At 55.0% G+C, this 20,712-nt stretch overlaps 2 protein-coding genes across 6 annotated transcripts in view; one reads left to right on the top strand and one right to left on the bottom strand.

The window, feature by feature from the left end:
* LDAF1 (lipid droplet assembly factor 1) overlaps positions 1 to 8,209 on the top strand; it is an 8,522-nt gene extending 313 nt beyond the window's left edge. The window contains exons 2-7 of one of the 4 annotated variants that reach the window (XR_006182468.1): positions 1,452 to 1,614; positions 2,104 to 2,272; positions 2,701 to 2,839; positions 4,213 to 4,343; positions 5,820 to 5,928; positions 8,121 to 8,209. Coding sequence is in view for 1 of the 4 variants with exons in the window: in XM_042892228.1 (XP_042748162.1) it covers positions 1,543 to 1,614; positions 2,104 to 2,272; positions 2,701 to 2,839; positions 4,213 to 4,306 (474 nt within the window). In the remaining 3 variants the exon portion in view is untranslated. Of the gene's footprint in view, positions 1 to 1,451; positions 1,615 to 2,103; positions 2,273 to 2,700; positions 2,840 to 4,212; positions 5,104 to 5,819; positions 5,929 to 6,009; positions 7,754 to 7,934 lie in introns of those variants that run through there. The other 3 variants (XR_006182467.1, XR_006182469.1, XM_042892228.1) reach the window with 3 other exon arrangements.
* LOC122191825 (zona pellucida sperm-binding protein 2-like) lies at positions 8,030 to 13,895 on the bottom strand. 2 transcript variants are annotated; one of them, XM_042892226.1, is made up of 18 exons: positions 13,653 to 13,895; positions 13,490 to 13,563; positions 13,264 to 13,347; positions 13,079 to 13,173; positions 12,249 to 12,407; positions 11,916 to 11,954; positions 11,540 to 11,704; positions 11,071 to 11,167; positions 10,817 to 10,998; positions 10,298 to 10,427; positions 9,967 to 10,148; positions 9,802 to 9,893; positions 9,592 to 9,716; positions 9,135 to 9,372; positions 8,655 to 8,787; positions 8,478 to 8,574; positions 8,307 to 8,390; positions 8,030 to 8,227 (listed from the first exon to the last, which is right to left on the bottom strand). In XM_042892226.1, the coding sequence occupies exons 1-18, from the start codon at positions 13,709 to 13,711 to the stop codon at positions 8,082 to 8,084; spliced, it is 2,181 nt and encodes a 726-aa protein (XP_042748160.1). In that variant the 5' UTR covers positions 13,712 to 13,895; the 3' UTR covers positions 8,030 to 8,081. The 2 variants fall into 2 exon arrangements, with proteins under 2 accessions (XP_042748160.1, XP_042748161.1); XM_042892227.1 differs by having other exon boundaries at positions 9,135 to 9,324.
* Between the last annotated feature and the right edge of the window lie 6,817 nt (positions 13,896 to 20,712).

Here is a 20,712-nt window from a genome sequence, read left to right as displayed (position 1 = left end):
GGGGGCCGTGGGTTCCCCCACTGCGCTGCGCGGCGCGGAAGGGGAAGAGGCGGCGCGGCGGGAAGCCGAGTTCGGCGTTTGGTACCGTCCGTGTCGGGGGTGCGGATGTAGCGGCAGCGTAGATAAAATCGTACGTTACTCAGTTAATATAAAATTATTTAAAAAGTAACGTTGACGCCGTGGTTACGTGTTCAGAATTCAGAGAAGCCGAGCGTGGCGTTGGGTGTCCTTGCATGATGGAGCCGGCGCAGCAGTTGGCGTCTGGGGGCGGTTGGCGCCGCTGCTGTGTGGCGTTGCTGCGCTCCGCTCGGGCCGCGTTTGGAGGCCCGGGAGTGTTGTGTGCTGTGCAGGGAAAGCCGACTTACAGAGAACTGAGAGCTGGAAGCGACCTTTAAAGGCCATCCGATCCGTCTGCCTGCCATGAGCAGGGACACGCACAGCTCCATCAGGTGCTCTGAGCCCACCCAGCCCGGCCTTGGCTGTCCCCAGCCATGAAGCATCCACCACATTTCTGGGCAAGCTGTGCCAGGGCCTCACCACCCTCACTGTAACAGACTTCTGTTGGACTTCCTTATGTCCAACCTAAACCTCCCTGTTGAAGTTTGAAGCCATTTCCCTTGCTCTGTCACCACAGACCCTGCTGAAGAGTCTGTCCCCTTCTCTCCTCTTGCTCCCCTTTAGACACTGAAGGCCGTTCTCAGCTCTCCCCACAGCCTTCTCTTCTCCACCTGCACAGCCCCAGCTCTTCTCACCAGCAGTGCTGTCCCCCCGCAGTTAAACGGGTCACGGTTGTGGTGCACAATGCGGAAACGCCCTCAACAGCCCCGATGTGTTAGGATGCAGGCATTCTTAATTTATGATGCCTGCCCTAACCATGCCCCCCTGAACAAAAGCCCTTCAGCTGATACACCTCACTGGTCTTACCTATGCAAAAGGTTTCCTGAGCGGTCCAAACATTCAGTTCTCCCCCCAAAACCATTCCATAGCGTCCCTCTCCTTGCGTGTGCTCATTGGTTTTGGGTGGAGGTCTCAAAACCCTCAGACACAAAGTAAGCAGCCTTCCTCTTCGTGACCCCATATTGCCCTCTTCTTGGTTTTTTTTTGAGTTGCAGTTCAGAGTGCTGTACTGGAGAGGACCCCCATGCTGACCTGGATAACAATGATGCGTGGGACTTGTTAAGCAGGAAAAGGATGTTCTGCTTAGTGTCAGAGTGCTCTGCTGACTGTTAGCTGGTTTTGTGAAAGCAGGCATTGTTCAATTAGGGATATCCGGGCTGTAAGGAAGGAGGTAGGGCACCTGGATACTTATTTCTGCCCTTGGGAGTTCCAGAAGAGCTTTCAGGGCCTGTGCGTTAGGTTTCCTTTGTGAACCTAACATTTTAGGCTACAAATGACATTAACAACAAAATGTATAGTCTCTGTTTTGGCAAAAACTTTTCCTTTATTTTCAGGAAACACCTGCACGAGTCTGCCTCCGCCCGGCCGTGGCTGCAGGGGAGGTCGGTGGCTCCGAGGGCTGGCAGTGGCACTGCAGGTCCCAGCATGTCTAAAGAGCTGCAGGAGCTGCAGAAGCAATGGCACTTCATCGTGCAGTCCATCCACAGCAACTCAAACGTAGGTCTGCGTGAGAACTGGGAGAACTGTCTGTGGCGCACTTCCGAAGCTGGGATCTTTACAGCTCTTGAGATGCAGTGCCCCAGTTTATCTCAGTGATGCTTTTTTTCCTTTATTTGGAATCTTGGGGCTCTCTTTCTTGAGCAAACGCTCAGGAGTGCAGGGGAAGGGCAGCCCTCCCATATCTTCAGCAGTCGAGATGAAGGGACCACTGTTCTGCACTTCTGTCTTACCAGTATAGCCATTAAGGTGGAAGAGTGGCTGTTTGGTGACATGTTTGTGCTGCTCCATAAATAAACTACAGTACGTATTTGCTTAGAGGGAAAGAAATGTCTCTTCTACACAGAAATTCCAGTGTACAACTGCTTTAACAGAAGGGATTTGTTTCCACCTGCAGACTTACAAAAGGTGTTCCCCTGCTTCTCACTGACGAGCTGCGGCCGCGGAGTTACAATGAGATACAGCTGAACGCTGTTCTTCCCTCCGCAGGTCGTTGCGTTTATGAACTCCCGCCTGGGCCTGTATTTGGATGACCATCCCTTTGTTGCCTTATCGCTCCTGATGTTCATTGCAGTGTCTACTATTCCTGTGGCATTTTTCCTCATCTTTGTCATTACGACAGTCATAATGGCTTGTGTTGGTGTGATAATCATGGAAGGTATTGTATGCATGAATCTACGTACTCCCTTTTCAGGCAGAAACCTTTTCCTTATTCTTTTCTTCTTTTTGGAGTCCCAGTTGAAGCATTTGAAGATTTCTGCGTGTAGTCCTCAGAGCAGTCATCTGATTAACTGCATTCTGTACCAAAGGAAATCCTAATTGCCTTTCTAATCTGAACCCCTGATTGCGGCAAAACCAGTTATCTTGGCCACGCAAAGCTTTTGTTTCTGGTATTTTATGGAAGGCATTGTTACTTTGCCCTCCAGTGCTGTCCTGCTAGGGCCAGGCTCTTGGCTGTTCCCCCATCAGCTGGTTGATTCCATTTTCCCAAATGCTTTTACTTTGGGGTTGTGGTCGAACACCTGCTTTTCTAACTCAGTTGTATATAAACGTGTTTAAATGATACTCTCTGTCTTGTTTTATTAGGTGTTGTGATATCCATCGGGGGCGTAGCCCTGCTCTGTGTGCTTTGTGGCCTGGGTGCGCTTTCACTGGGAGTTTCTGGAGTGCTGAGTGTTTGTTACATCATTCTTTCAGCTCTGGTCAATTGCTGGTGTGCCTCAAGGTAACAGCCCTGACTTCTGCATCCTGACTTCAAATTGCACCTGCACTGCTGCTTTGGTTACTGCCTTTATTTTAACAGTGAACCAATTCTGGTTCATTTAATGGATGGTTTTTTGGTGCTGGGGCATCTTTGGCTGCTTTGGTGCTTCAACATTAAATCTCATCATTAGTAAGGATTTTGGTGAGAGTTACAATCACAGAATCCTTAGAGTTAGAGGGGACCTTTAAAGGCCATCCGATCCATCTGCCTGCCATGAGCAGGGACACGCACAGCTCCATCAGGTGCTCTGAGCCCCCCAGCCCGGCCTTGGCTGTCTCCAGCCATGAAGCATCCACCACATCTCTGGGCAACCTGTGCCAGGGCCTCACCACCTTCACTCTGAAAGGCTTTCTTATGTCCAACCTTAAACCTCCTCCCTTTGAGCTTGAAAAACCTGCATATGCTAACACTGTAACATCAAAATTTATCTTTATCTCAGAATTAATGTTGATTTAAACATCCTCAAAGCATGCTTTCAGGTGTGCCTAGAGGATGCAGCAGCGTTCTTTCTGCACAACACAGTACCCAGCTATCTCAGCTTACCTGCATTTGTAGAGAAATGGACAGAAATGTAGCTTTGGAATAGGAGCACGAGTTGATAAAGGGAAGAGCGTGGGTGGCTTTAGTAGGAGTGAGTCGTTTTTCTGGATGCTACGCGTGTACTGGATTGCAGGTCAGGTCTGCACATGCGCCAGGAGCTCAGGGCTTGGAGGCCAGCTTAGGGAGCTGTGCTTTAGCTGTGCTCTGCTGGGCTGAGGGTGGTCCTGGCAGGTTGTGCTGGAGGGCCACCTGCTGCCTGCCAGTGCGTTCACAGCAAGGAAGGGCTGATGGTCACTCGTAAGCACAGGGGGGAGCAAGGAGAAAAGCTGCAGCTGCTCTCTCTGAGACTTTCTTAGTTTGGTCCTTCATCACAGCAGCATTTCTGCATGGTTCTCAGGGATGCACAGTTTCCTGTGAGGGTGTTGTACTTCAGGAAGAGAAGACTGGTGCCAAGCCCAGTGTGTCTGCACACCTCCAGGACTTGCAGCCCTCCTCCGAGGCGTGCTGCCAGGCCCATCGCTTTGCCCACCAGGTCCAGGAAAGATTTCTCTCTCCTGCAGCACGTACTGATGTACTGATAACCTACATACAAATTACAGTTTGATGTTAAAGAGGTGCTGGCAGATCGCTCTTTTTGCGTTCGGTGCCTTTTCAGAGAGCTGTGGCACATAGAGCAGCAGCGGATGTTCAGAAGTCTCAGGCTTACATCTCGTGTTGCTTAGCTGCTCTGGCAGAAAGTTAGACAGCAGTCTTAGGGGAGAACAGACATAAAGCTGTTCTTTTCTCCTGTGCAGGAGCCAGGCGAGGAAGCAAGAAGTTAATGGAAGTTCGCCACAGAAGAGTCTGTCTGTCATGGACTTCTCTGACAACAAACGAAAGAACAAATAGTGGGATTCTGCCCATCTTCAAACACTCCGCTGTGCAGGTCTGTCCTTTGCAATGTAATCGTTTACTTGTTAAGCATCCAACCTCAGTGCACTTCATATGGGAGCTGAAAGAGCCGGCGTGCATCGTGCATTGTCACTGTAACAGCAATAGTGGGAGCACGTGCTGAGCAGCACAGCGTGACACTGCGTGAGCGAGGGAATGTTCTGCAGAGTTGGGGAGAGGGATGCAACTGTCACAGCAGAGTTGGGGGCAGTTGGGTAAGAGAAGGGCTGGGCAGTGTTTGCCTGTGCTCCTGGAGCTCTGGCTGCACTGTTGTTTGCAACGCATGCGCAGCAGTTTAGCCATTTCATACATAAGTGTTAAAGCCCAGAACATCAGAAATGCTTTTGAAAGGTGAAAAATTTCTAAGTGCTACCAGCCCGTGTTAAAATATTGTGAGTATACCACACTAATGCTGTGTGTTGTGAGAGGAAAGCAGGTTTCATCACACCTTAATTGTGGTGTAAGCTTTTGCACACCTGTACAGCTGCAGGGATGGTTTCCTGCACTCACTGCCACCTCACTGCAGCAGCTTGCAGCCTGCCATTCTGTTCTGCCCTGCTCTGGGTGCTTAAGTGGCCTGTTCTGTGTCTTGGTTGTAACCTCTCACTTTGTTTAAACTTTTTCCATTTTCGAAAATGCTGTCATAGTTCTAAGCATTATCTAATTGTCTGAGTTTAATAGAGTGCTGTTTGTTTTTGCCTCATTATTCTTATTTATTCTCAAGTAAAGAGTTGCATAAAGAGTTGCCCTCAAAACTTCCCTAAGGGTTTTCCTTTCGAGCAGGAGCACACTTGTTCAATAAAATATTTGCTGTGGATATTTCAAAACTTTTCCCCTATAGAATGTTCCATAAAATTCCTGTTGGTAGCAGGAAGACAAAAACAAAATTGAGTTTCTCTGTAAGGAAAGAGAGGGCTGTAGTACTGTTTATGTAACATAGGGAAGGAGAAATCCATCGAGAAGATGGAACAAAGACACCATTTGAGCACGCATGCAGTTTTTTGCTATCACTACTGGTGGGTAGCACCTGCAGCAGCCAAACCCCCAGCAGCAGGGCTGCTCAGCAGCATCCCTTGGCCCAGGCTGCTGTGCCACCAGGGCTGGCTGCACAGCGCAGAACGCAGCACCGCTTGTCACACTGCACATTGGTGGTGCCTGGCTCCCTGCAAGGCTGTCTGTACTCCACGAAGCCAACAGCTCCTCCCCATCTGGGGGCAGGCTTACTGAGACACCTTCAAAACTCCATCGAAGATGTGGATGAAAGCGTTCAACAGAAGCAGCCCTAAAATGGAGCGCTGTGGCAGCACAGAGGGGCCTTGACCCCAGCCCTGTCCCCATTTACCATAACCCCAGGGCCAACCCCTCATTACATTTTGGGCTGAGTGCTGGGCAGTTTGTCTAGAAGGATACAGGATAGAAAGCTTTACTGAAATCCTAAAGATAACAGCAGCTGGCTTCCCTCCACCAACAGGACAGGTGACTTCACCATGGAAGGAAAATTCATTTGTTAAAGACTACCTCCCCTGTGAACCCACACTGGCTCTGGCCAAAGACAGCACTGTCCTTCAGAACCTCCCAAGGTAATTTTCTCCATCCTTTTTCCAAGCACTGAGGTGAGTCCGACAGGCCTACAGGTACTGAGGTTTTGCTCTGGCTGGCAGTCAGCTGGCACCTCTCTAGGTTCCCAGTGATGGACAATTCAGAGACACCTGGTGCTGACCTTGGCCAGTTCTAAGTACTCTAGGATGGATCCTTGCGAGCTCTCCTGCACCACAGCAGGCTGCACCCAGCATCTCTGCCTCCCCCTGGCTTCCAGGCACTGCCAGGTCCTTGGGAGCATCCAATGACAGAGGTCAGGGTAAAAGGAATCCTGCTCAAGACAACCTTGATTATCATCCATTAAGGATTGCAGCACTCTGTTAGGATCTGCCTCAAATCCTTTTAGGAATTATAGTCAGCCCATCAGCAATGCTTATTGTGAAGGAGTGGCAGTGGGAGCTGAGCTCCGCTCCACGCCTTCTCCCCCCCCCCCAAGCTGTGGCAGCATCACAGACCCAGTCCCACACAGCACTGCGCCACCTACTTACAAGAAGTTGAAACCAACAATGAATAATTCTGTAGTGATGCTAAGAAACAAGTTTAGCTTAAAGAAAAGCTTCACTACTCCTTGCCCCAGCAGAGCTCTGCACACCTTTCTTATCCAGCTGCCCACTACAAGCACTTCTGTGCTCTGCTCACAGGGCAGTAGGATGTCCAGCACAGCATCCTTGAGATGCTGGAACATGGGAGATTCTGAAGTGGCTCATGGCACTGACCAGCGCTTTTGCTCTGCTGTCTGCTCTCTCACTGGATTAAAAGCAAATACAATCCAAACGTTCAGTTTTAAGGAGAATCTCATTAACCCAAAGCCATTGGGACCAACACCATTTAGTTTAGTGGGGAAAGGCAATTGCCAGAGCTGATGTTCTCCACTTATGCCATCCAGAAGCAGGAGTTTATTCTCAAATCAGTGCATTGGTAGAGAAAGTAACAACGCTGTACAAGTGAAAGCACTGCTCACAGCCTGGCCTTGCTCACAATAGCAGGCTCAGGAAATCCTGTAGCAAGTTCAGTTAGTTTTGCCTCTGCCAGCTTCCAGCAAGGTGCTGCAATTGGGCACAAGCAGTCGCACGGAGACACAGCCCAACAAAAGCAGCAGCCACACCTTCAGATGAGGCACCAAACAGAGGCAGCAGTTGTGCTCTCCCAGCTCTTGGCTTGCAGGAGAAAGAGCACTTCAACCTACTGGGCTGCCTGCAAGCCACCCTTAACCTGGATTAAAACCTGGTCTACCTCCAGTTTCATTTGCTTCTGTTTGAGAAGCATTTCCTCAGGGAGAGGAGGAGCCTCCCACTCATTCTCTGAAGCTCGAGGGGAAAGGTGGTATAATGATCCAAGTGACAGCCTAAAGGACAGCGGGCACCTCCTGCAGTCTTAGCACTGAGGTGTGCAATGCATTAGCAGAACTACTGGAGAGCTAACACCAACCACTGCCACAAACTTCCTTCTAAAAGTGCTCTTTAAACAGGGAAGGAGGGAAGAGGAGGTGTAGTTTCTCTTCCAGATGAGAACCCCACTGCATTTACACTCGCATTTTACTTCTCCTGTCACATACGCGCCTTTTCCTCACACCGGGATCTTCCTCCCCCCAGCCCACCTCTTCCAAAGGGACACTTCGCAGTCTCACCACCCCGCACCCACTGGGTCTCAGCGCCCGCTTCCCATTCTCCGTGCACTTCACACCTCGTCGTTCGGAGGGCGCTGCTCAGCTGAGCGGTGCCTGTTCCGCATCGCACTGCTCCGCCCCGCGGCTCTGAAGCCAGCGGGGCGACTGCGTTACCGAGCAGTACGGGGAGACCTGAACGCCGCAGTGCTCAGCGCTGACCTCGAAGCAGCAGCTTAACCCCTCTCCGAAGGGAGGGAAGGAGCAGCTGAAGAGGGGCTGCTTTCACACCGCTGTTTTCTCGCAGTCGCGGCTTTCCTGAGACAAAGAAACAGCCACCAGCTTTAGGCCCTAAAGCTTTGGGGGCTTCTCTTCTGTTTTCAGCTCGGTTCCTCTGCCCGAAGACCTGGGGAGCACTGCCTCCATTCACCGAGACACCTGCGTTTACCTCCAAGGAGCTACACGACCAACTCCAGAGCTACATCTCTTACCTGAAAAGCCACATTTTTAATTCAAGTTTGATAACAAACATTAATATACCGCATTTACCATCAGGGCTCTTCTTTTCAGGCATTTAAGAAGAGCCATAAATAACAGCATCGCGGCCGCCAGAGAGAGAACGCCAACAGCAGCCGCAGTCACCGCAGCCCACGTCGCCCGGCTCAGCGCAGCGTCCCCTGCAAGGGGAGCAGAAAAGCATGGCGCTGAGGGGCCGCCCCCCACGGCCGGGCAGCGCACGCCAGCGCCGCTCCTCACCTCCAGCTGCCGCCCATCCGCGGGGCACCAGGAGCACCGGACCCTGCAGGCTCGCCGTGGAACTGGCGCCCGGCCTCACACCGCCTGCAACCGCGCACGGGAGAGAGAAGTGAGCGGCGCGGTGCCGCGCGTCGGCACTACCGTAGGACGCAGGGCGCGCCGGGGCGATACCTCGCTTGCTCCTAGGCGGCCTGGGGCACCTCGCTGTGCACAAGGGGGAGTCCGGCTGGAAGCGGTCGCAGAGGAGGGCGCTGCAGTGGAAGTACACCTGCACAGAACAGATGTGGCCGCTCGCTTACAGGAGACGGGAGGTCTTGCTGAGTGCAGTAAGCGATAAGCGGCACTCACCAGGCCGGGGAGGGCTTTGTGCGACACGAAAGCAAAAGCCTTCACTTCCAGCCTCTGGCGATAGTTGGGATAGCTGACGCCGCGGCCCACAGCATGGAACGCAGTCCTGTAGCTGTCCTGGTCGTACTCACACCTGCAGGGAGGAGAAGCAGCCCATCGGTGGTAGGGCAGAGGCCATAGAGTGGCCGAGGTGGGATGGGACCTCTAAGACACCAACACCCCCCTGCTACGGGAGGACGCCTCCCTACAGCCCAGGCTGCTCCGCTTCCAGCCGCAAGCTACAGTTCAAAGCACAGGCGCCATCCTGCAAGTTCCAGGACGCCTCCATGCGTGGCACCAGGCAGCGGCGCCCAGCAGCACCCCCCAAAGCAGGGCCTGTTGCCCCATGCCTCCAATTGGGAATGCAGAGAGAAGGGGCGAGGGGAGAAGCAGCCAAACCCCGCAGCCGACAGGGCAGCGTGCCTCCAGCGGGGCACTCACCCATCAACAACAATATTCCACTGAGGAAGCGAGCTCGGATCTTCTGATGCTGTTGCCCAACAGTCATCCAGCTGGAGATGGAGGTTGGGGTCATTGCGGTTCAGGACCTGCACTTCCATGAAGATGGGCTGCTGGAGGTACCTCACTATGGGGTACTGGTCATCACGGTATGGCTGCCTGTACGAGTCCTCTGCAAGAGCCAAAGCCTTGGTAGGTGAGTTCCTGCACAACAGTAGTCCTGAAGAAACCCAAGCGCTTTGAAGCCAGCTGCTCTGCTGGCTGGCAGCTCTTCCTGGAGCCAGAGGCACTCAGCTCCAGAATCAGCTCCTCCACCTCAAGTAGCACAGCAGGAGGAAGAGAAGCATGTAGGGCCCCACAAAGCCCACACACCCAGACTTGCACACCCTTCCTCTCATCTCAAGCATGAATTACTGCCCTGAGCCTGGGGATGGCTTACCTGGGTAGCTTAGAAAAATTAAAGAGAGGGAGCCTTGGTTCATGGAAGCAGCCAGGGGGGGAGGGTTTTCAACCCCTACAGAGATGGAGGCATCACCATTGCTGAAGGAACACAGCACCGTTAACCTGGGCAGGGAACAAGAAGCAAGTCTCACACCTGTGCACAGCATACCCACAGCCAAGTCTCAGCCAGAGAGACTTCCTGACACACCTGAACTCACTGTCCCTTGAGATCCTGTGCAGCACACGATCAGACCGCAGCGCCCTCACCTCATTCTCATACATTATCTTCTCTCCTTCAAGCTGAGGAGCGACAGCAGCATTAGTTGAGGGCATTCCCCCCACAAAGCCCCCCCTGCCAGCAGTGGGAACTCACCCAGTACCTGGTCCCACACCTTCTCAGTGGGACGTGAAACCAGGCCCTGTCATTTGAGGGGGACCTGAAGGCAGGTTTGCACATGGGATCTCTGAGCCTGAGTGTGTCCAGGGCTAGCGGAGGTGTAGTACTGCCAGCAAGGACTTCAAAATCCATGTACCCATCCTGAGTGCATACAGCAGCTGGAACAGAGGTACAGGAGTCATGCCCAAATAGCAACAGCTCAGTCTGCCAAACAGCTGCTGTATTTTGGCCACAGGAACTTCCTGGGAAGGAGCAGGTCAAGAATGGGCAGAGTTGGGGTCTGCCAGCTGAGCAGGGCATAACTGACCTATTGGTGCGTGCTGGTCACAGGGGCACTCCGGGCGCATCACCATCGCCACAGTCTCCCCATGGAAATGAAAAGTCAGTTTCAAGGAGGACAGGTAGGACTGAACTCCGGGGCAGCTCTCCCCATGTAGCTGGAAGACAAGTTACTCTCCTGGAGCATAATGCAAGAGTTGCCCTTAACACCTACAACGGAGCAGTTCAGTCTGCTCTGCAGCCACATGGCATGAAGAGCAGAAGACCTGCATTGCTCCAGGCATCTCCAACAGCAGCCCACCTCACAGCAGTGCAACCTCCAGCTGCTCTCAAAGGACAGTTCATGAAGTCTGAGTTTCTTTTGAGGGTGATGCTTATCTGCTACCCAGTGAGATGACATTTATCTGGGCCACAGCCACCCTGGATCAGTCACAGCACACGTGGCCAACCCAGGACCCATCCAGTCAGAGATGGTGTGCTTCGTAACAAGCAAAGCCCAAAGAGCTGTGAGCACAGCCACCCCCACAACCCCAGAACATCAACTCACTGCAGACTTCAGGTCTCCCCTGCTGACAAGCAGGTTGACCCCTCCTGTTGTGTTGAGAGTAATGGCTTTGTCCTGGAGCTGGTCCATTGGGATGGTCTCATCTTCTACAGCCACAGCCATAAGGGTCCCCGGGAAAGCTGGGATGGCAACAGCCATGTGTGTCGTGTTACAAAGCACCGAACCTGCAACAACATCCTTGTTGAAGCAGAACATCCTTGTCAAAGCAGGAGCAGGCAGCTTCTCCCACACATTACCTGGAGCACAAAGCATTCTTGACTCCACGGTCAGTCTGTGTTCAGGAGGGCCATACGTGAGCTTCAGTGCCGCAGTGTAGAGCGCCTCGTGGTTGTGCTGCAGGGCAGGATGCAGAGCAAGGCACTCAGTGCAGAAGGCAGCACAGGTGAAGCTCTGCAGAGCCACGCAATGCCCACCTGAGGCTGCTGGTCTTCAGGAAGGAAGTGGAGCTTTGCACGCTCACTCTTTAGGAAAGCTCTGCTCAAAGGACAGGCAGAACCCCAGCAGAACCGTGCTGCTGCAGGTGCACCCTGAGCAGGGCCAGACAACTCAAGGTAACTCTGCAAACTAACAGCCTGCTCATACCATTAGGCACAGCTCCAGATGAACTCAGCTCTAGCCATAACCCACAAACACTTCCATCAGAGGAAGGCTTCCAGCCCCGGAAAAAGCTGCATCATCCCTTCAGCATGAGCTCCACGCTCCTACCTTGTAGGAGACAACTCCAATGGCAGTGAAGGCTGCCTGGAATACCAGGTGGTGTCCATCAGTCAGAAAGCTGTAGCCGTGCTGCGTGGCTTCCTCGAGGCTCAGCTGGTGAACCCTGATTCCATCATCAATTGTCAGAGTTCCAGCCAGCGCAGCCACCTGAACCTGCAGAGCAGGAGGGGTCCCTTAGAAGGGAAAGCACAGCCCCACAGCAGCAGGGCACTTTGGGCCACCACAGCACAGGCTGTGCATTCGATGTATCTGCACTGAGGTTACACATTAGACTCCCCAACAAGCGGTAGCTACTCCAGCCTGAAGGCCACAGGCTGTCTTTGGGTCCAGAACAGACACCTTCTGCCAGCAGGGAGACACCTACCAGGTGCTCATCACTGAGACTTGGTCCTGGGAAGGTAACCTGAGGAAAGAGAGCACGGGAGTTACCTCAGATGAAGCTGTAACCACTGTCTGCTTCTAAGAGAAGTCTCTGCTACACGTCCCCAAAGCTGGAGTCGGCGCCAGCAGCCCCCACCCCCCAGGCACGGTATGGCACCACAGCGCTGGGCACAGCTGCTCGCAGAACGGCTCTCAAAGAGCAGAGCTCCGTGCCGAGGAGGGCTGCAGCCAACAGACCTCCCCAGAGACACCGCTCCGTGGGACCCCAGCCTGCCCCAAGGCCCCCGGCAGGACCCACAGCACCGCCCTCACCCACCGCCATGGAATCCTTTGTGCACTCGGTCACACCAACAAAGAGAGGAGCGATGATTTCATCCCCGCGGGTAGTGCTGCACTGAGCGCTGTAGGTGACGTTCCTCTCCTCTCCCACGGTACCGTTCAGCAGCAGGAGCAGCCTCAGCTGGTGCTGGCCGTGCTGCAGGGAGACAGGCTTCAATCAGGAGGGATGTCAACTCAGGAAAGAACAGCAGTGCAGCATAGAAGCCCTTCACCGTTTGCTCCTTCATCATTAGGATAAGCAGCTGAGCTGGTACAACATCAGCTAGTATTTCAAGAGCTCTGAGGTAGAGATGGGCTCTCTGGGTCAGCAGGTCAGGCAGAGGGACACAAAGCACTGAGGGAGTTGGGAGCAGAGCCTCAGAGAGCACCTGGCAGCGATGCCGGCACTCCTGGAGCAAGTACCAGGGGTACTTCCAGTGCCTGACAGCAGCTGGTACCAGGAAGGCCTCTGGGCCTCTCCCCACTCTGCTTTAACAGCTCTGCATAGCTCAGATTATGTGTTCATGCATACATGTATCTGCCAGGTGCTGACACCCTTGGGCCCCTTCCAGCTCCTACAGGTATCATTTAAAGTAGCTCTCCACTCCATCACAGGAGAGTACAGCATTCCTAGCAGCATCTGAAGGTGTTTAACGCACAGCTGGAAGAGGAAGCACTCAGGGAACAGTAACCCAGCAGAAGGGGCCCTTCACAGTAGAGAAGTCAGTAGAAATTAGAGGTAGAAATCCTACTAAGCCCAACCTCGAGCAGCAGAAAAACCCCAAACACTCCATGACATCATGCTCCCAGAACAGAAGCGCGCTTTACCTCCAGGCTAGTGCAGTTCACCAGCAGGGCTCTGAGCAGCAGCTTCTCATAATCCACAGTGTGCTCACAGGACATCATCTCCTCCCCGCTTACATCTATGGAGAAGGGAACAGCCAGCCCTGCAGGCAGCAGCTGACTTCAAGCCTTGGAGGGAACAGCTGAGCCAGGGCAGCAGCAACACCTACCCACGGCGCGCACACGCCACGAGTGATTGCCGAGCTCCCCGGGAAGCTCCAGCTCCAGCCTGTCCTGCAGGCAGGTCACGCTCTCTGCAGAGGAAAGATCAGCCAGCTCAGCCCCAATCCAAGAGCCCCTTTCACACCAGCAGCAGAGGAGGGGGCTCGAAGCAAACACAGAGCCCCTCAAACCAGCAGTAGCACAGGGAGATCCCAGTAATTCATTCATTCTTACCTGAGAGGTCCAATTCCCCTAAGGCCCTAGGGGCCAAGAACAGCAAAAATCCAAACAAAAGGAGCAGCAGCAGCCTGCAAGCAAAGCAGAGCCTCATTAAAGAGCAGCAAGGAAATGGCCCAGCTCCTCCTGGCCCTGGCCCTGGCCCTGGCCCCAACCTCACCTCATCCTCATCCTCATCCTCAAAGTGCTAGAGCACTGCTGCCCCACAAGCAGCCCCATCCCTCCCAGACACCACAAGCCTCCTGGGTGCTGCCCAGGTGGGTTTATATGGGGACACACACAGGTGCAGCCTTTCTGGTGGGTGCCACCTCACCTGCCTCTCGTTTCTGGGCTGCCCTGGGAAGGAGGAGGGCTTCTGAGGGATGGCTTGGTGGTGCAAAGTCTTTGCCATGGGGTTGTTGGATTTGATTTTAAGGCACTTTTTCTTGCTCTGAGTTTATTCCCTTTCTTTCTTTGCTGGATGGTGCAGACTTTTTGGGAGCTGCTTTTAAAAATGAGACTTCTGTGCTGCTTTGATTTCCTGGTGATTTAAAACAAATGTACTGGGGGATCTGGATGCACCTGAGGGTGTCCGGTTCTCCTTCTGGGCAAACCTGCAATGCTGAGGGCAGATCTCGTGCTTAGCAGAGAACCCTTGGGGTAGTTAAGGTAGAAGAGAATGTCCTTGTCAGAATTTGGGACCAAAAGAGCTCAGAGGCTCTGCCCCGCTCTGCTCTTCAGAGCTGTGAGGCCCAGGGAGGAGGTTCTGTGTTTTGTCCCAGCTGCTTCAGTTCTCTGCAAGTCAGACAGGCTTGAAAAAAGAAACAAGAGACTCATACTATTGAAAGCTTCTGAATTCTGGAAATGTGAGAGAGCGAGGAAGCGGGTCGTAGGAGTGGAAAGAAGTGTTATGGTGGCCATGAAGGATTTGTGCAGGGAATAACGGGTGTTGTGTCAGTTATTGCGTGTGAGCGCCAGACGTTGGCTCATCTCTCCGGTTTTGCGGGCTGAGGGCGGCGCCGCAGCAGCGGCACGGAGCTGCGCACAGCCGGACGCCGGGCACCTTCCCGGCTGCCGGGCACCGCCCGCCGCTTCCCTTCTGAGCGCGGATTCCTGCGTGGCCGCTGCCTGACGAGCAGCTCTGCTCCAGCCGCCCGCTGGTGCCCGGAGCGATGCTGAACGGCCGCTTCGCGTCCTGGAACATAAAAGCGGCTCCTCGGCTCTCTTTCGTTTTCCTGCTCCAAAGCCCTGCAAGCTCCACTCTTTGGTTTCTCTGTGTTTTTTCTTGTTTCTTTGATTTTCGGACTTCAGGAAAACAAAAGGCATCGCCCGGTGCCGACCAGCCCAGAACAGCGGGCGCAGCGCCCGGCTCCGCGGAGCGCACGCATCCGAGCGCGACCCCGCAGCGGGTCGGACGCCCGCGGCATTTCCTCCCCGCGGGAGCCCGGACGGCTGCGAGGAGGGAAGGAGTGAAGTCTCTGCGGTTGTTCCAATACGCTGCCATCCTCCCTGCGCGGCGGCCATCGCCCCGCGTGCCCGATCTCCGCGCTCTCTGAGCCCGATGGTTCCGGCCCCCCCTGCTGCAGGAGTGCCTTTGCTGCCCTCAGCCCTCGCCGCGCCGCGTTTGTTGCTCTCCGGTTTGCGGTGAGCAAACGTTGGTCCGGAGCACGCATCGTGCAGAGCAGGCGCGGCAGCAGCGCTGCTTTTCTCCCAGCTGAGGAGGCAGACGGGGCTCTGAGCTGCCTGAGCAGCTAACGTGCTGTGCTGAGGCTGACGGGTGCGACCGGTGGTGCTGCTCTTGGGAGGAAACAGTGATCACCAAAGACACCGCAAAATCCGAAGACAAAACGGGAGCTGCTGGCTCGGTAACGCCTAGCTCACAGCAGCACCATTAGCGCGGTGCTTCTCCTCGTAGCACATTTCCATTGCAAGAGGAACAGTTCAAAGTTCTTTTCAAACCCCGATAGAAAAGCTTCATTCGAACTGCCCAGGACTTGGAAAAGCTGTGCTTCGAGCATCGCTTTCAAAAGAAATGTCTGCATTCTGGCTGGGAAACTTCACTTGCTGCTGAATCAAGTAACACATTTTAAGTTGAGCTTTTCAGATGGGACATAAATTAGCAAATAGGAGTTTGGGAATAGATGGAGATTTTGTTCAGTCTTTCCTCCTTTATTCCTCGTTTTTGTGGTGCCTACTTTGGCAACATAAAGGATGAAAGCTTGTGATGTCCCAGAGCTTCTCTGCATCTGAAGGGGGTTTTGCTTTGCCCCCAATTAAAACTTGGAACAATGGCATCAGTTGAAAACTTCCCTCTGAAGGAAACCTTTTGAGATGTTAATGAATAACCATCACTGAGATCAACATTTTGCGTGCTGAACTAATTACTAGAGTGGTCAGAAGGTGCGGTAAGGAGCGTACTTCTGCAGCAGGAACCATTTCCAGAAGGAACCCCAAAGGCGGCTGTTGTGCCCACCATGGCCTGCAGTCAGGACGTGTGGGGAGGCAGCCCAGCATCCCTGCTGGGTCGGTGCGACCCCAGGGGACCGGGGCAGCAGAGGCAGCAGAGGATGCAGCCTGGCAGGGCGTCACAATGAGCCAACAGCCGCCGTGAGTGCGACAGGAGAGCAGGGAGCCCGTGGCGCTCAGTGAGCTCGTGTTGTCTCAGCATTCTCAGATTTCTTCTCAGCTGTGACCTGCTGAGCGTGTTTCCCTCAGTAATCCTTTTGAACATAAGAAAACAGGATAGGGAATCACAGAATCATAGAGTCGCAGAGCAGTTTGGGTTGGAAGGGACCTTTCAGAGCATCTCGTCCCAATCCCCTGCTGCAGGTAGGGACACCTCCCATAGCCCAGGTTGCTCACAGCCCCATCCAGCCTGGCCTCCCAGCAGTGCTTCCAGGCAGGGGGCATCCACAGCCTCACCAGGCAGCCTGTGCCAGTGTCTCCACCTCACAGTAAAGAATTTCTTCCTAACGTTTAGTCTAAATCTACTCTTCCAGTTTAAAGCCATTTCCCCTCGTCCCTACATGCCCTTATAAAAAGTCTCTCCCCAGCTTTTCCGTAGGCCCTTCAGGTCCTGGAAGGGCTATAATGTCTCCCCAGAACCTTTTCCAGGCTGCACAGCCCCAGCTCTCAGCCTGTCCTCGTAGTGGAGGTGCTCCATCCTCTGATCATCTTCATGGCCTGCAGCAGCTCCGTGTCCTTGTGCTGAGGGCTCCAGAACCGGACGCAGAACTGCAGGTGGGATCTCACGAGAGCAGAGCAGAGGGATGGAATCACCTCCCTCTCCCTGCTGGTCACGCTTCTCTTGATGCAGCCCAGGATCTGTTTGGCCTCCTGGGCTGCAAGCACGCGTTGCTGGCTCATGTTGAATCTTTGGTCCACCAACACTCCAAATCCTCCTCAGGGCTGCTCTCAAGCCATTCTCTGCCCAACCTGCACTGTGCTTGAGGTTGCCCCAACCCAGATGCAGGACCCTGCACCTGGTCTTGTTGAAGTTCACGAAGCTGACGCGGGCACACCTCTCCAGCCTGTGCAGATCCCTCTGGACAACGTCCTTTCCCTCAGCTGCACTCAGCTCGGTTCCATCTGTAAAACTGCTGAGGGTGGCTGGATCCTGCTGCCCGTGCTGCCTACAAAGATGGCAGATCACCCTGCTCCCAGCACTGGTCTCTGAGGAACGCCGCTCACCACCAGTCTCCACGTGGGCACTGAGCAGTCGAGTGCAAGCATGAAGCCAATGCCAAATCCAGCCAGCCATCCCTCCATCACAGCCATTTGTCCTCGCCTTGGTGACCAGGCTGCCGTGCAGAACAGTGCCAAATGATTTGCACATGTCCAAGTAGATGATGCCAGCTGCTCTTCACAGAATCACAGAATCACAGAATTGTAGGGGTTGGAAGGGACCTCCAGAGATCATCGAGTCCAACCCCCCTGCCAAAGCAGGTTCCCTACAGCAGGTCGTACAGGTCGGCATCCAGGCAGGTCTTGAACATCTCCAGAGAAGGAGACTCCACCACCTCCCTGGGCAGCCTGTTCCAGTGCTCCGTCACCCTCACTGTAAAGAAGTTCTTGCGCATGTTTGTGCGGAACTTCCTATGCTGCAGTTTCCAGCCGTTTCCCCTTGTCCTGTCTCCACTCACCACTGAAAAGAGTCCGGCCTCGCCATTCTGCCCCCCACACCTTAGATATTTATAGACCTGGATCAGGTCCCCTCTCAGTCTCCTCCTCTCAAAGCTGAACAGACCCAGTTCACTCAGCCTTTCCTCATAGGGGAGATGCTCCAGGCCCTTCACCATCTTCGTGGCCCTCCGCTGGACTCTTTCCAAGAGATCCCTGTCTTTTTTGTACTGGGGAGCCCAGAACTGGACGCAGTACTCCAGATGAGGTCTTACCAGGGCAGAGTAGAGGGGGAGGATCACCTCCTTTGACCTGCTGGCCACGCTCTTCCTTTATGCACTGATGCTGTAACTGTCATTAAAAGACCTGCAAGTTTGTCAGGCATGATTTGATGTTGGCAAAGCCACACTGGTTACAATCAATCACCTCCTTTATTTTCCATGTGCCTCGGTGGGGCCTCCAGGAGGATCTGCTCCACGATCTTGCCAGGCACAGAGCTGACACCGACTGCAGTTCCCCGATCATTCTTTTTCCCTTTCCAATCGCTGGTAACTCCTCCAGACTGCCAGGACAAATATGATGGGCAGCAGCTTGGCAGCTTCACTGCCAGTTCCCTCAGAACTCATCGGGTTCCCACGCAGCTGTGCCTTTATGTTCTTTAGATGGTCTTGAACCTTGTGCGGGCGCTGCTGAACCACGGCCTGAACCACGACCACCTGGGGCGAGCTGTGAGGCAGCCCTGGGAGCACAGGTGAGGCGATTCGGCTGTGCTGCTGGAAGGGGGGAGCCTGGCTGCGCCTCTCCTGGGCCCACTGAAGAGCTGGCTGCTGGTGGGCAGAATCTCTGCTGGAAGTCGCTCGTCTTGGCATCTTTTCAGCGAGCCCAAGACAAGGGAAAGCTTTCCATCCATTCTTCTTTGGTGTGATTACCTGTTGAGCTTAGCTTTCCTGTATATTTCTTAATTATAACAACTGTGTGTATTTATTGATTATGCAAACCCCATCTTCGCTTGCAGCAGCTCTGCCTTCTCCCAGTTCTTACCATTGCTTTCTGCAGCTTGGGCAGAGTGGCACTGAGCCCTGGCCAGTGAAGGCTGAGGCAAAGAAGTCATGGAGCACCTCGGCCACATCCCTCATGACCAGGGCTTGTTTCCTTCAGGACAGGGCCCACATCCTCCCTGGCCTTCCTTTTAGAATCATAGAATCACAGAATCACCAAGGTTGGAAAAGACTTAAAAGCTCATCCAGTCCAACCGTTCACCTATTACCAACAGCTCCCACTAAACCGTGTCCCTCAACACAACATCCAGTCTTTCCTTGAACACCCCCAGGGTCGGTGACTCCATCACCTCCCTGGGCATCCATTCCAGTGCCTGACCACCCTTTCTGAACAGTAATACTTCCTGATATCCAGCCTGAATCTCCCCTGCCGTAGCTTGAAACCATTCCCTCTGGTCCTATCACTATCACCTTTTATCACGGATCCACCTTGGTTACAAGAATTTCTTGTTCAAGAATTTCTTGTTCCCCTTGATGTCCCTGGCTAGATTTAATTGTTTGGGTTTTGGCTTTCCGAGCCCAATCCTTGACTGCTTTGGCAGCTCCTTTGCAGCCCCCCAGGTAATGCTGTTCCTGCTTCCACCCCCACAGACCTCCTCTTTGAGTGGAAGTCCAGGAGCTCCTCGTTGATCCACGGAAGCCTGCCGGTACCCTTGCCTGCATTCCTCTTCCTGGGGATGCACGGCTTCTGGCCTCGGAGGAGATGGGCCTTGAATACCAACCAGCTTTCTTGGGCCCCCTCCCCTCCCGTGCTTTCTCCCACGTCTCCCTGCCAAGCAGTGCCCTGACAAGTTCCACTTTCGCTCTCCTGAAGCTCAGAGCAGCCCTTTGCCGTGCTCCGTCTGTGACGCCCCGAGGATTTTGTACCCTGCCGTTCGTGGTCACTGCAGCCCCACGGACCGCAGCCGGCCGCCGGTAAGGGGGTTCGTGGCCCCCAACGCGTTCCTCCCCTCCCGTTCCGCACCACGGGCCGCAGCCGCCGCGTCCCGCTGAGCCGCTGACGCCGCGGTCAGCGCACGGTCGCAGCTCCTCCCGCTTCCTCGCGGTCGCCGCACGGCGTCGGGCCGGGTTACCGACGGTCCGCTCCTCCTGCACGCGGCGCTCCCGGGTCGCGGTCCGTCCGCGCCGACGTCGGCCCCCCCCCCCCCGCCGCGTCGACTCTGCGAAACCCTCGCGGCCGAGCTGGAAGCTCGCTGCCGAAGGAGCTCCCTCATCCCCGGCAGAACGGAATCCCCGCAGCGCCTGCCGCGGCCCAACGGCGCCGCTTCCCGAACCGCCCCCGGCTTTCGTCCCGGCCCCTTCTCTCCCCGGCGCTGTTGCTGTCATTGCTGACGCCGCGATCCCTTCGCTGCCGCTCGCGGCTCCTGGCGGTCCGTCGATGCGCGGGGCCGCTCGCCGTGCCGCCGTGTCCCCGGGGCGCTCCGGCCGGGCCGAGGTGCGGCGGCGCAGCCGTTGTTCCTCAGTGCCGGAGCGCTTCGCCCGAACGGGGGCGGACATCGCGACATCGCGGCACCGCGCACCCGCACCCGCAGTCCACTTTTTCCTATGGGCTCCACCGCGGCCGCTGCGCTTACGGCCGTTCTGTGCATTCCGGTGGGTACGGGAGCGTCCGCCCCTCCGCGCTCCTTCCCCCCCCTCCGCTGCACCGCAGCCGCGTTTAGGAAGAAACCCGGCTCAGAAAATAGGAAACCGCCGCGCTCCGCTCCACGGCGGACGGCGGTGTTGGACCCACGTGTGGCCGCACGGCGGCACCGTTAAGCCCCGCTCTCCGCATTCGTTCTCCCGCGTTTCCCGCCGACGTTTCGGCTGCCGACGTTCCGACGTTTCCCGCACCGAGCGCTGCCCGCGCCGCGCCCCCCCCCCCCGCCTGCCCCCCGGCCGCTGCGGGTCGGGCTCAGCTCAGCGCCGCCTGGCGGGGCTCCATCTGTCTGTCCGTGCGTCCCGTCCCATCCCCGCTGCGCGCCCCGAGCTGTCCGTCTGTCTGTCCGCGCTGTCCCGCCCTCCCAACCGTTCCCACGGTTCCCGGCCATTTCAGCTGCCGAGCGCCGTTTCACACCCCGCCCC

This window comes from Lagopus leucura, unplaced genomic scaffold, assembly GCF_019238085.1.
Source record: "Lagopus leucura isolate 7727_CA_CO unplaced genomic scaffold, USGS_WTPT01 35130-1_obj-0_obj, whole genome shotgun sequence".
Lineage (NCBI taxonomy): Eukaryota > Metazoa > Chordata > Aves > Galliformes > Phasianidae > Lagopus > Lagopus leucura.
Note: the sequence above shows the minus strand (reverse complement) of the source record. Positions and strands in the feature narration are given on the sequence as shown.

What these genes read in the sequence shown, in the direction of transcription:
- LOC122191825 (XM_042892226.1), bottom strand. Translation starts at nt 13,711, where the DNA reads ATGGGGCTGCTTGTGGGGCAGCAGTGCTCTAGCACTTTGAGGATGAGG. An exon ending in GCCGCCTAGGAGCAAGCGAG is followed by an intron (nt 8,391 to 8,477) that starts GTATCGCCCCGG and finishes GCGCGGTTGCAG; the next exon opens with GCGGTGTGAGGCCGGGCGCC. An exon ending in CGGATGGGCGGCAGCTGGAG is followed by an intron (nt 8,228 to 8,306) that starts GTGAGGAGCGGC and finishes CTCCCCTTGCAG; the next exon opens with GGGACGCTGCGCTGAGCCGG.